This window comes from Panthera leo, chromosome F2 (genome assembly GCF_018350215.1).
Source record: "Panthera leo isolate Ple1 chromosome F2, P.leo_Ple1_pat1.1, whole genome shotgun sequence".
Lineage (NCBI taxonomy): Eukaryota > Metazoa > Chordata > Mammalia > Carnivora > Felidae > Panthera > Panthera leo.
Genome location: NC_056695.1, coordinates 43,511,938 through 43,527,406, shown reverse-complemented (window position 1 = coordinate 43,527,406; position 15,469 = coordinate 43,511,938). Strand labels below are relative to the sequence as shown.

Genomic DNA, 15,469 nt, shown 5'->3' with positions numbered 1-15,469 from the left:
GGGAGTGGGGTCCCAGGTTGATATGATTTTAAAAGCCCTCCAGGTGATTTTAAAGTGCAGTCAAGGGTGTGAACCACAACCGTAACCTAAACACAGATCTTGGATTTATATGGGCTATGACTACACTAGCACAAAATGAAAACTTAAAGCTTATGGTGGGGCAATTAAAACTAATATGCCATGTGACTACAATTATCGGGATATCTCAGATAAAATCTTCTGCCAGGAATAGTGAGTGTGAAATCACTGGACAACAGATCTATTTATGTATTGAACTCTGCAGTACAGTGCTGACTAAAAATATTAAAACGGTATCTATAAATATCTTCATTCTTAAATATGACATCAACAAAAATTAATAGACTACATCTTCAAAAATGTAGATTTTGTAAAAATGGGTCCAGCAAACATTTTCATGTGGGTTTATATTTTCCATAACCGGATAGTTTTGGGTATTGATGAAGGCCATGCCCTTTCTCTACATAAGATTCTTTTCTCTCACCTGCCAGGAGACTATCTCAATTATTATGACAAGAAGGAAAGAAAGAAAGAAAGAAAGAAAGAAAGAAAGAAAGAAAGAAAGAAAGAAAGAAAGAGGGAGGGAGAGAGAGAGAGAGAGAAAGAAAAAGAAAGAGAAAGACAGAAAGAAAGAATGAAAGAAAAGAAGGAAGGGGGAATACTAAGGACATTTTTCATAACTTGTCCTAAATAGGCAATAGCTCACTCAGATCTCAAAAGATCCATAACTAATAGATTTTACAGAGCTCAACTATATTTGATTTATGCATTATGAACTGGAAGGACAATTAAGATAGCAAATGTCATATGGCAAAAGAAAGTTTAGTTACCATGAATTATGCAATCTCACACTTTGTTATAAAAACAGGATGATGGGGAGACTTAATACACTGTTAGAAATCCCCATGAGGGGAATGTATGAGAATATTAGGTTAAGTGGTTGTTGTGTTTTGTTTTTTTTTAACTTTAATACTGAGAAAAGGAAGGATCTTAAGCCAAAGTTACCTGAACTAAAGAGTCTATTATATATATCATTGAAATATAACTCATTTCTAGAGTAAAAAGTCTTTATCCAAATCCGAACTCAATTTTATCCAAATCTCTCTCTCTTTCTTTTTTAATTTTAGAGAGGGAGAGAGAGAGAGAGTGAGAGAGCATGTGCACGAGAGTGAGGGAGGGGCAGAGGGAGAGAGAATCCTAAGCAGGCTCCGTGCTCATTGTGAAGTTGGACACAGAGCTCAATCCCATGACCCTGGAGTCAAGAGTTGAAATCAAGAGTTGGAGGCTCAACTGACAGCCACCAAGGTGTCCCATTACCCAAATCTCTTGCATTATGATATTTTTTCTGTTGCTTCCATAATCCCATACTTATTAAAGTAATCAAATTGATAAATATACTTTAGCAGATTTTTTATAAGAAATTGATGAGCTATCACAGTACTCTAAGGCTTATTTGACTCCAAATATATCCAATTACAGTCAGACTTCATTGTTGACACTGAGAATTCCAGTGCAACCAGTGTCGACCACTGTGTAATGTTTCGTGGGACTACTCTATGTCTAACTAGAAGGTTTAATTTGGCAAAACTTCAAGCAGCAAAACATAAAAAATAATTTCAGCTTTAGCAAGAAACTGCTAGAAGACAGGCAGACCAATCTGTTAGGTGTGTGATCTATGAAGCTAGGTTTTGCCTTGAGTCTCCGAAAGGAGGAAGATGTGGGTTAGATGGAACCTACCCAATGGCTGGGATTGAGCTCTATCATGCCTCACTTCTGGCTGTCCTAAATCCTCAGACTGGCATTCAGGTCCCAGCTGGGGTCCTAGGCACCTTTTCAGCTTTAGTTTATTTCCCTATATTAAAATAAACTCCAGCCAAACCAGACTATTCATCCTTTCAAGAATCCATTGCGTGTTTTAACCTATGCAATTTTGTTATTTCCATCATTTCATGTGGAATGCACTCCTTCTCTATCCAACAAAACTCTATTTTTTCTTGAGATTCAGGCAAATTGTCACCTCTTCTGTGGTGCCCCTCACAATTTAATTCTTCTTTTGCCTGAACTTCTATTGTACTTTGTTCTTCCTGTGTCTAAACCCTCCAGTAACTCCTTGAGGATAGGGAGTGTACCTTATATATGACATTGGAATAAAATGGACCGATATATTAATTCTGGTTTTTCCACTTAACAGCTCTGTTACTTTGGACAAAGGAAGCCCCTTGAGCCCCAACTGTCTCATCTGAAAATTGGTTACAGAATAATAATGTATACTTCAAAAGATTCTTATAAAATTTTGAGATAATGTATGTAAAACAGCTAGAATAACACTTGAGACATAGCAGACACTCAATACATGTTAAATTCCCTCTTTATTCCTCTTGCCTGAATGTCATATAATATTTATTAGGTATCTCTTGAATGAATGAATGAACGAATGAATGAATAAAATTGTGAAACTGTCTGAGTCAGGTCTAAGAAGAAAGAGTACGCAGTAGTATATCCTGAGAATTCAATGATGACACTCAAGGTAATTATTTTAATAAGTCTCATAATCATTCCTATCTGTAACCTCTTTTTTGATTTATAAAGAAAAATTATAAATAGGCATTTAAACATTTTGAAAATTAGTAGTTTTGGGTTTTAAGACAAAAATATGAAAAACGGCAATGATATCACATTAAGGGTAATTTGTATTGTAGGTTAACAGAAATTTGTATATCTCTAGAGGAATATACATACTAAAGACAAATAATCCTATAATAAACAAACTGCTTTCAATAATCATGCTGTTACTGGTTGTGTGGTATTGTTATTCTGAAACTACTATGTGTGTGTTGTGGGATAAGGCAAATGAGTGGCTATGTTGTTGCATTAAGAACCAGGAATTTTGGCAAGGGAAAAGGAAATGCAGATATAACATCAGTGAGGTAAGGTACAACTTTGTAATCCTGAGATTTAATTGGAAATACACTTCATAATATACTTTTTCTTAGAGAAAAAATATACATATTTCCTAGTTCTTTCCACTGAAATGACCTAGAAACATTGACCAAGTCACTAGCAATAAGCACACTTAATGTTCAGACTGTGGCCTCTAAATACCATGACATACTAGAAGAAACTGGGCTCTTTGGAGAAATAGCTAATTCCAGATCTGGGGAAGGAAATATACAAGATGGTCTGGAACATTTTGTCACATCACAAAGCTAGAACACTATCAATAACTACAAGAGTCAAGTCAAAAGGACTCAGGGACCAGCTTTAAAAGGCTCTCACTGGCCAGAGATAGGATAATTTGAGCATAAAATAAACATACTGCAACAGAATGAAGCACATCTATATTTTTAAATCTAATAGTAAACAGCAATAGCAAAAAATAATCCAATTAGTTATTTTTGGAGGATACTAAGGAACCAACTAGTACATTTTAAAATAGGTAAGTAAAGGGAAAGAATGAAATATTTATCTTACCTTTATTAAATGAAAGTACCTAAGGGTGATCAGACAGTCAATAAGGGGAAAGCTCTTTTTTATAGAATTGTTTCAACTAATAATCAAAATTACCATTTGCAACCCCAATGAAATAACCTTCAATGACTGTTAACATCAAAAAAAGAGAGGCAAGTATATACTACTCCTGATGGAAGTAAAAAGCAGCACCTAAGAAGTATTCTTGCCAAAAAAAAAAAAAAAAAAAAAAAAGTAAAGAAAAATCAAACTTGCATCAGATGAAGCCTCTAGCTTCAACCACCAATTCACAGGAAATATATGGGAGAGTGAAAACATGTTAAATGGTTCCATGGGAATGGAATTAGCTAAATCCAGACTATAAAGAAATCCCAAGGGACAAATTACTTGGTTTCTGTAACAAACAAGCAGCAAGAAAGAAGAAAGATGAAGGTAAAACCTAAGGATTAAAAAAGACTTAAGAGATACCAACCACATCAACTGATTACATTGTTTAAACCTTATTCGAATCCTGGTTTAACAAAGAAAACTGTGGAGGGGGGAAACAGTTTGCACACAATTGAAAACATTTGAAATCTGGCCCTATATTTGGTATGATATTAAGAAACGATTGTAAAATATTTTTAGGAGGAATAATAGATTGTAGTTACACACACACACACACACACACACACACACACACACACGAGTCCTTACCTTTTAGAGATACAAATTAAAATATTTACAAATGAAATAATATAAAGGTGGGCATTTGCTTCAAAATAATCTCTGTGTAGGAGAGTGACTAAGGTATGGATGAAATATAATTGACCACGAATGAAGAATTCCTGAAGTGATGAATACATGGGGATTCATTAATTATTCTACTTTTGTATCCACTTGAAATTTTCTGTAATAAATTTTTAAATTCATAATTTAAAATAATCTTGTATGCCAGGCCATTCTGAATTTTACAATCTAACACTTAAAGTAGGGATATACAAAGTTTATGTAGCTGGCAAGGAGGATACATATTTTGAGGTCCTACTTCCTTCGACTCTACTGGCCTTCATATAATTTTAAGGGTTTTTTCCTCAGAAACTTTCAATGTAGCTTTATTTAGTTTTCCATGATGAAGTCTTCCTCCTTATTTTTGTGATTATTAAGTAAACTAACTCACAGTCAGTCTTTGCTGGTGAACTCCTAGAGAAAAGGGGTCTCCTCTTATTTTTGTATCCTCCATAATTTATTTATAATATAGCTACCTGTTGAATGAAGTGTTACATAAGAAGTTAATTTGAGTATCTGTAAAGTATTAGGCGAAACTGACAGAAATTCAAATGCATAGGATGGGGAATCCAGAAGAACTAACCTTGAGACCCTGATAGGGGCAATTAGAGAAATGAAATTTTTCTAGGCTACATCGTTGGAAGGCATGGAAAACAGCTGAGAGAGAAATTTAAGTCATAGTGTTTTGAGAGTCATTATAATGCAGAAAGTGGAGGAATAATTTCATGTTTTCCTCTGATTTTCTACAGCAATTGTCTTTGCAATTCCTCAATCTGCCTTCTCACTCCCAGTCCTCTCAGTGAGTCTCCTGCCTGACTGTGACGGGGTATCCACTGGTATGAACTTTATGGACTCCCTTCTAAAACACTGTTCTCGTCAACTCCCTCTTTTGCTGAAGATTTCTGGTGACTTTGCATCAGCTACAAGAGTTTTCTACCCGAAATTTATGCCTCTTCTTCATCTGGCCCAGAGATACTCAACTGTTCTTACCACCCACTGCTCTCCAAGATGAATCCTCTGCTCAGTGACGTTATTCCCCTAACCATTCCCAGTGGGGACACCTGCTTTTGTTCATACTATTTCTGTCACCAGAACTGCCCTTCTCTACCCTTTCTGTCCATTCTGATACTAGATAGTCTTCAATAGCCAACGTAAGCTCTCCTTTTCCAGGTCTTTCCTGTCTCCCATCTTATGAGCTCCTACAGTTATTCTGCATGTAGTATTTATCTTGGTGCTATACCAAAAGCTTCCTTTTACTGTGATGTAGCTTTTCTTGTGTTCCTCTCCAAATCGATACATCTAATCAGCAACCATTTGCTGTATATCTATCATGTGCCAGGTAATAGTGAGTATTGTGGGTATATAAGTATGAATGAAATACTCTCTTCGTCCTTGATTCAGTTAAGAAGATAAAATACAAAGTATATTAACTTTAAAGTGAAAATATGTGCTTTAAAAACAGTTCCAGGTAACAACAGAAGAGACTTCATAAAGCAGTGTGTGACTAACTGCCCAATAGTGTAAAAAATGCCTTGTTCTGCCCCTATGCTGTAGTCAGTCATACCAGAGGCATGAGCCAGGTCTGCTTTGGTCAAAATACTCAATGGCTTCTGTGGAGTTGAAGCAGGTCGACTGCAAGGGGGAAAACTATTATTAGTTATTTTGATGAGCAATTTCCAATAGTGTACTATTGATGTGGATGGTATACATATCTATCTAGCATATAGCAGTCATGGAATATTAAAGCAAGAGCTCTGACTCACTTGAGCTGGAGATAAGAGGCAGCCACCTGCTATAATTGCCTGTGTTACCCTTCTCTCTTTCTAATATTTCTTCTCATTCTTGATTTCTTTGTTGTAGTCTGCCTCTTCTCCTTCCTCTTTCCCTCCCCCACCTCCTACAATGTAAACTCTACAAGAGCAGAGACGTACTAAATCTTTTTCATGTCTGTCCTACGTGTCTAGAGCACCTGGTTTACACTTGAGACATGCTTGAGGATGGAATGAAACTGCCCACCTGTTTAAATGAAGGCTAGAGTCACAAACCAGAGATTGCTCTTTTCATGTACCCAGTGGGGCGAGGTCTGCTCACCAACCAGGAATGATCTCTCTAAACATTATTGGCAGAGAGCGTTTCCACCACAAAGGAGGAATCTCTTAATCAGGAACAGAAAGGGGCATAGAGATGCAGTGTTGGACTACTCCATCTGGGGACTAGGAGACGTACGAGTCCTGGGTTCAGAGGTTGGACCTTCAATTTATTTTACATTACCATTCCTGCTTGTGTCCTGACCTTCTCCTTTCTTGGAACATATTAGAAGAGAGGCCTTTGGAAATGTAGAAATGGAAAGTTTTGTTTAGTTCTGTTTAATGTCATATGAGGTATTAGAAACAAACAAGATGGAAAATATGTGAAATTCTGAGTATTCTGCATATTTGGTACTTCAATATGGAGTCTGAACTTTTTAATCATAAAATGATGAAAGAAATTGTGATTTTAAAAACAATACAATATGTGAAGAAAGAGGACAGCTCAATGAAGCAAAGCTGTCCCTAAAGTAATCACAGCTTATAGTTATGGCATTAGAGTTTATAAACCTCTTTCACATTATCCTACTCTTTCTACAAACCTAAACCCTACCTACTCAGCATTTGATTCATGGACACTTTGTCGAGGGCCAGGCACTTCTCAGGTACTTGGAACTCTGAGGAACTCACAATCAATCACCTTACGGTGAAAAGAGTAAACACCGCAAGGAGAGGGCATTATGGGGGCATACCCAAGGTACACTTGTCCAGATCAGTAGGAGTAAAGAAGCCTTGTGAGAGGAGAACAAGTTGCTGAACCATAGATGAATAGGAGTTAGCTGCTGAAGAAAACAAAACCAACTGGGTCCAATGGCAAGGAAATGGGAGAGCACAGGTATACCAGGAACTTCGGGGAATGAGATTTGTACAGGAGATTAACAGAAACGGGTGGGGAGCCATGACACCAGACATGGCTGGTGTGGTGGCCGCACACCAGAGAGTGGAACAAGAAACACCTTGAATTCCATGCTAGGTAAAGATTATACTCTGAAGACAACGGGGAGATGTTGAAAGATTTTAAGCAAGAAGCAGAGACAAACAGATATTGTAGCTTTTCTTAGTTGCTTACCAGAGGAAATCCTCATCTTCTTTCTAAGGAATCCCAATTTTTCTTGTATATCAGGAGGCTACATTTTCAGTGGTGACTGGGCCCCACTCTAGGCCCAGAAAGTAAAATTTGATCAAAATAAACCAGTGTTGGTAATTCCACTCCATCGCCTCTGCCTAATTTAGCCACAGGCATGTTTTACAATTTTGGCCAATGAGACTACGGAAAAAATCTGCTTTGCGGCTTCTGGGTGAGATTGGCTCACGATTAAAAAGAGATATCCATTATGGACATTCTCTCTTCCACTGTTGCACAGTGTGTGAGAATTTGTTGCTTAGAGCAACTGCAGCTATCTTGGGAACATGGGGTGGGGGGGGACTAGTCTGAAGACAAAAGTCAACATGCTAAGGAAGGCAAAATTGAAAGATGTAAAGAACCAAGGTCCTTGATGTGGTAGTGGACTAAATCAAGTGTTGTATAACCACTCATTCCCGAGCTCTTTTTAAGTGAATTTAAAATTCTCTTTTCTTCTGTTTTATTTTTCAAGGAAAAGCAACCCAACTAATAGATTGATTTTCAATTTAGAATGTTCATTTTGGAAGCAGTGAGCCAATTAGATGGAAGGGGTCTAAGAACGCAGGCTGGGGTGTTAGTAGGAAGCTGCCATAGGAAACTCAGTGAATACTGATGAGACAGGTCTGTGTGGTGGAGAGAAGTGAACAGGTTTAAGAAACAAATGAAATTCAGAGTAAGTGGGACTTGGAGACCATTCTGTTGTATGTAATGGATGATGACTCTGTGGTTTCTGGATGGTGGTGCCAGTCAGTGAGATAGGGGACAGAGGAGGAGGAGTACATATTGTGGCTTGGTGGTTACCATACTTGTTTTGCATATAAGATAACCAAGTCTCACTCAATAGAATGTATAGTTTGTGAGAGCACAGATCTTATCTATCTTCTTTACTACTGATTCCCTAGTGCCATACAGTAGATAACTAGTAAGAATGCTTAATAATAAATGAGTACAGACATACAGATGGCCAACGGATACAAAAAGATGCTCAGCATCACTAATCATCAGGGAAAAGCACATCAAAACCACAATGAGACATCACCTTACACCTTTCAGAATGGCTAGTATTAAAAGGACAAGAAATGACAAGTGTTGAGGAGGATATGGGGGAAAAAGTGTGGATGAGGATGTGCACTTTTGGTGAGAATGTAGATTGGTGCAACCACTGTGGAAAACAGTACGGAGTTTTCTCAAAAAAGTAAAAATAGAAATACCACATGATCCAGTAACTCTGTTTCTGGGTGTTTACCCAAAGAAAACTAAAACATGAATTCAAAAAGATATATGTACCCTTATGTTTATTGCAGCATTATATATAATAGTCAAGATATGGATGCAACCTAAGTGCCCATCAATAGATGAATGGAATAGGAAGATGTGATATATGTACGTGTGTACGTGTATATATGTATATGTGTATGTGTATATGTGTATATATATGTGTGTATATATGTATGTGTGTGTATATATATGTATATATATATATGTATATACATGAATGTAATATTATCCAGCCACAAAAAAGAATGAGATATTGCCATTCATAACAACATGTATGAACCTAGAGGGTATTATGCTAAATGAAATAAATCAGATAAAGAAAGACAAATATCATATGGTTTCATTTATATGTGAAATCTAGAAAACAAAGCAAATGAAGAAACAAAGCAGAAACAGACCTATAAATACAGAGAACAAATGTAGTTGCCAGAGGGAAGGGCGCTGGAGGGATGAGCAAAATGAGTGAAGGGGAGTGGGAGGAACAGGCTTCCAGTTATGGAATGAGTAAATCATGGAGATGAAAGGCAAAGCATAGGAAATATAGTCAATGGTATTATAATAGGATTGTATGGTGACAGATTGTGGTGGTAGCTACATTGTGGTGAGTACAGCATACCATATAGACTTGTTAAATCACTATGTTGTGCACCTAAAACCAATGCAACATGTGTCAGCTATACTTCAATTTAAAAAATATAAAGAAAAAAATGAGCGTGGCTGAGAAAAATGACATCATTTGCCTAAGACAGCCCATGCAGTTAGACACTATAAAGCCAGAAAACACACTCTAATTCTTTCCAGCGCACTGTCTACCACATGCCAACAATATTAGAAAAAGGTTGACTCAGAGTTTGAAGCAGAGGAAACTCTTATTGGTAGGTATGGAATAGGGTAGGCTCACTCCTTCAGGTCACATTAAGAGAGTATCTAATTTTTTCATTAATGTATATTTCATAGAAGAGTTTCTAAAGAAAGAAGATGTCTGAGAAGGATGCATGCAAGGACATTTGGAAAATGTGGATTATATCTCATTACTGACATATTCCGAATGAAATAGACTCCTCTTGTTCTAACCTGGAGCTTGTAATTAGAGAATCAGGTAAAAAAAAATTAAGATGGAAAGTCTCTCTGCTCTCTAGAGTTTTTGAATAGAGACTAACCAAAATCTCTCTTAGACCACTCTAAGCCATGCTCTTGTGTTGTGTTTGAAAGAGTCAGAGAACTATTTACCATTAATGTATGAGAATCATTAAAGACTAGAAGATATTATTCAGCATTTCCTTTCAGTCTTTATTCCTTTAAGGGAAATAATCCTAACTGTTGTAGCCTCCCTAATTTATGCCAATCTTCTACTATTTTTTCTACCTTTATATCTCTTTTCTCAGCATCCTTCATTTTCTCCACAGTCTTAAGATGAGGGACCCGAAGCGTGTTGAGAAAATAATTGTTTCTGTGGTTTTGTTTTCTCCTCTCATGTCAGATTTACAAGAGTTTAAATGTTTCCCAAAATTAAGCTAAGAACTACAGAAGAAGAAAAGTAGAAACCATTGACTTTAACTTCAAAGAATTCATCACTGGGTACTCCTAGTAATCCAAGAACAATATTAGTGTGTAATTCAAATGCCAGATTGTGGGACACAAAAGTATTTTGGAAATTTAGAAAAGCAATAGAGTGCCATGGGCTGTTGCGGAAGGATTCATGGATACTGATGAAAACAGAGTGAACCTTAAAGAGCATCTAGGATTTGGAAGGGAAGAATAGGAAGGAGTACAGAAGGAAGTAGCAATGGGAGTAGGTTGGAGTGTAAAAATATCTAGAATAGCCAGTTTATGTGGAAAACACATCTAAGATACTTTAAAAAAACAAACTTCCTCCCTCCAAAGCCTTATCTTTATGTTGATAGTTATTATGTCCATTATGGATATCATATAGATGGATGAAGGACAGCATCTCTCTTCTCCAAAGATGAACCTTTCTTTCATCAATCAATCTACTTGGCTTCTATAATTAATGAAAATCATGTTGAATTTTAATTCTATCTGTGTTCTTAATTAGTATTTCACTATTGAGTACACAAGGAACATGAAAAAAAATGGGGCCCGCCATCAGACTACAGAAATTTGATAGGCATAGGACATGGTAGGGGCTCAATAAATACTTATTGAGTCAGTGGAGCAAAGAAAAGAAAAAGAGAAAGAAGAAAGATGGTGTTTGGGACATTATTTCTCATTAATTTTTCAAAAGTTAGGTGAGCAGTTATTTAAATCATAATTAATATTTCAAATACCATCTTTAGGTTTAAGTTACTGTAACTTGCCAGGTTTTCATGAATAGAGGGTATACATACAGCTGGCATATTTTTATTTCTTTTTCTGATTAACTATGGTTCTTCATCTTTTTCTAAAATTCCAGAATTTTCAGTAGGTAAAAAGAGACACAATATAAGCAGTTCCATCATTTCTTCCAGAAATAGACCAAATTTGAAATATCAAAAGATAGCTTAATGGTAATAGGGGAAGACAGAAATAATTTGGTTCCATCTTACAGTATTCTGAAGGAAATTAAAAAGAATTCCAGGAAACATTAGCTGCAGTCTAAATGAACCACTGACGTTTTATAAGCCTTCCTGATCCACCGAGGTAGAGAGGGGAGTGGAACAAAGAATGTTAGAAGAAATAAGTAGTTATTTACAATAACAAACTCCTTTCCCCAGGGGTAAAATTTTCTAGAGCAGGAATGAACTGAAATCCTTTGCATAAGTAAGAGCTGAGTAAGACAAACATTTCAGACACTGCCATAGATTTGGAAGGCCATCTCAGCATTCCAGACTCCCCTGTGTTGCTGCACATTGTGGGAAAAGGGCCACCAGCCTTGAAAACAAAGTGGCCTGGTCTCAGGATAACTTTTGCCCTTAAGAGCAGGATAGCCTTGGCTAAGTTATTTAGTCCCTCTGAATCTGATTCTTTAATTGCAAAATAGGGATGACTGTACCTTCCCCTTAGCATGGTTGTATGGATAAAAAAGAGTGTCTACAAAAGCCTCATGGAGTGCCTGATCAGTAACAAGAGCTCAAGAAATTGTAACTTGCATTAATTCTCAAGAAACCATAATGGAGCTCAAATTCCCCACTCCACTCCATTAGTTGGTGATCAAATCTGACCTCACGTTGGCAAGAGGAAAAGGCCTCCTTACCTTTGTGAAGACAATCAAACCAACCTGTTAATTGCAAACAGAACCATTCTTATGAACATCTACACGGAGGGAATAAAGCTAGAGCAAATTCTCAATTACCCAGTGCAACGAAAGCAAGCGACCCTGGGAGCAGAGATTTTACAAGTTTCTTTGTTCTACTTCTGGTTTTGGTTTCAGCTCCTCCCCGGCCCTCCACACACCCCCGGTCTCCACTTCAATTCACCCACAGTCTGTCAGTCTTTTCCTCACATTTACCACCCCACAAACTTACTCAGGCTTTCTCAATTTTTGAGAACATCCCTATGAAAAAAGTTAAGCCTTGGGAAAAATCTAAAATTCAAACAAATTATTCCATATAGCTTAAAAGGGCAAATTGCCTTCCCTTAGACCTTGATCATAATTAGAACTGACAGAAATGTGAGGAGTCTCAGATCTGTCCAGATGATGCACAGCCCCATCAATGCAAATGATATTTCAAAATATGGTTAAAATGTACACATGCCATGAAACAGAATCTAGGTCCTCGTATTAGAATAAAGGAAAGCTCCTTCTATTTTTAGTTATGAAAGATTATTATAAACCTTCAAACTTAAAATATGCTTTAAAAATATACAATATCTTAAGGATAAGCTTTTTAAAAATCTTAAATCCATGCAGCATGCTATTGGTGAAATCTATTTTGCACCTATGAATGCTCTGTAGCAACAGAAATAGTTCTGGAAACAGTAACGTTAAAACTACTGAATGGCATAATACAAACAGATCCTTTAACAATGTTTTTTTTTTTAAACAATTTTTTTTTAACGTTTATTATTTTGGAGACAGGGAGAGACAGCATGAACAGGGGAGGGTCAGAGAGAGGGAGACACAGAATCTGAAACAGGCTCCGGGCTCTGAGCTGTCAGCACAGAGCCCGATGCGGGGCTTGAACTCACAGACTGCGAGATCATGACCTGAGCTGAAGTCGGCCACTTAACCGACTGAGCCACCCAGGCGCCCCTTTAACAATGTTTTTGATTATGGATATAAGGAGGGAACAACTTCAGTTCATCTCATCAATAACCTTTTCCCATGGCCAGTCTAGGGCAAATTTGAGAAGTAGTATACGAAGACTGTTTCACGTTCTAGTTCTGTGACCTCTTGAGGCCAACTCCTATTCTGTAAGTTTATCCTTCCCCAGGACTTGTCTTAAAAATATCAACCTGATAAATCACTGATCATGTGAGATTAGTTTATGTCCAAGAGTTTTCATTAAGAAAAAAAGATGAGTAGGAAGTACCCTACCCTCAAAAAATAAAGCTCTACTGGTAAAATTTCAGATTCCATGGTATTTGGGTAGGGAATTATTTGGGTCAGCAAAGATTTCATATCACAGAGCTAGAACTAGAAGCATATTAGTAGTAATAATTGCTTTGTACTCGATTTCTCAAATTTTGGTCATGAGATCACCATTTAGATACCTGTTTTAAAAAATAACCAAAAAAAAAAAAAAAAACATATTTGTAGGTGCAATCCAGGAATCAGTAAAGCAGAATTTCTGGGAGTGAGGAACTTATAATTTAGAAAAAAAATACAAATGAGTATTATTATTCCAAGTCTGGAAGTCATCAGATTATGGACAAAGCTTAGAGTTTCCGTGTATTAACTGGCCTATTAGTATCCTCTGTGGCATGTTTGAATAGCAATTTTATTTTAAATCAGTAGCAGAACCTAAGGAACACCAACTTCATCGTTTGGTCTTACCAGGCACTCCAGCTTGGATCCAGAAGTTAATGTCTGTCCCTTCTCCAGCCCTAAAGACCTGTGTGATGTTGACAGGCTGCAGCAGGCTCATGACCTCCTCCACGATGGTCCTGGCCTTTTCGCTCCCAGTGAATTGCAGCCCAGAGGGTAAGAAGGTTCCCAGATCAGACTCCATCACCAGGCTGTAGTTGGAAATATTTGCCTAAACAGAAGAGAAAAGTGTTTGATTCGTTATCTGTTGCCTCTGTGCTTTCTCCTTGGGAACTATCAAACAATAATAATCAAATGCTTTATCTCCTCGGCAGTTCTTACCAAAACACACGCTTCTCTGCCTGACCTCGGGTCTGGTCTGCATGTTAGTTAAGTGCTCTGAGATGTACAATTACTCATCTTGGGATTTGCCAAACACAAGTTGACTTGGAAGGATTAAAAAATATAATGAAAGGAAATATAAGGCTTAATATTGAAGGTACTCAATTGTTTCTGCTAGCAATAATAGTCTTTCCACCAATTTTCTTAAATGCCTAGTGTGTACCAGGATACGATTCCTCCTACATGGTAGGTACCTCCAGATAGTGTGAGTCATGCTCAGACGAAAGAAGGTATGCCCTGCGGACCTATTTCTCCGTTTTTCTTTCCTCTAAATGAGTATTTGATCTTATTTTAATTGTGAGTTCTGCTGAAGCTTAAAGGCATCAAACCGACAGGTCTGTCTTGGATTTCTGATGTTGTTGTTCCATTTGTTGAATCCCCAGAGAGGGAGCTAATAGGACAACACATGAAGCACTGCTCTCTCTGGTGTACAACCAGAGCACTTGAAACCCTGGCAACTGTGTCAGGCCACTAGTTTGTAAGCTCTTTCCAAATAAAGTCTGCTAAGAAAGCCCACAGTGGTTTCGTGTAGGCTGTATTGTCACTGCAAGGGCTTAGAATATAAGACGCTGTTGCCAGGTTGCACAACTAAATTGCCACACAGCCCTAAGACTCACAAGTTTAAGGACCTAAAAACTAGCCTGACCTTCTGTTTCTCAGGAGCCATTCACTTCTCCAAGACTGGTCTACTACCAACAACTACCTGGTTGAGTTATTCCCACGCTATCCTTGGATGGCACCGCTAACCATTCCTTAATACTCACCCAGTAAAAGTCAATTAATAACATTTGCACAGGGCTTCCAGAGAGGTTTCACATTTGCAATCTCCTTTTATCTGCTTCTATAACCCATAAAGTAGACAAAGCAGCTTTATAAGGTTGATGCTGTTTTACAGAAAAGGAAATGAGGATTATAGAGGTCAAGTGATTTGCTCAACGTCACACAGTTGCAAATGGTAGAGCTGAGTCTGGAATCCTACACTTCCCAGGACTCCACACTGCCATCACTAGCATAGGATGGAGTGATAAGTAAGGCTTGTTCTGAATTAGAATGATTTCTCACTTACATAACAGTCTGAGGGCTGCATGTTTTTTTTTCTAGAACAGATTCCTTTTTACGATGATCTCCTAACTTGCCATGGAAGCGTACTATTGTTACAAGGGCAAGAACAGGAATGGTGGATTCTAAAGGAGGGTCTTGCAGGCAATTATAGGACTGAATGGGGTGGCCCGTGGGATTAGCAACATGCTTTGTTGCTAATGATTGATAAAGTTAACAAAGCAGAAGTCTTCTCACATTTCCACTCTCGTTTCTAGGAGGTTTCTGTCTTCATGGTGATTTTCAGAGAAGGACCTGAGGCACTTATAATCAAATGTGTCATCTCAGCTTTCAGCTGTGGCTACTGCACAACAGCAGCAT

General features: G+C 37.5%; 1 protein-coding gene across 3 annotated transcripts in view; it reads right to left on the bottom strand.

Moving 5' to 3' along the window:
- The window catches only part of CPQ (carboxypeptidase Q), a 342,815-nt gene that overhangs the window by 58,659 nt on the left and 268,687 nt on the right, over positions 1–15,469 (bottom strand). For all 3 annotated transcript variants that reach the window (XM_042923470.1, XM_042923471.1, XM_042923472.1), the window contains exon 6: positions 13,679–13,880. In XM_042923470.1, coding sequence (XP_042779404.1) covers positions 13,679–13,880 — 202 coding nt within the window. The remainder of the gene's footprint in view (positions 1–13,678; positions 13,881–15,469) is intronic.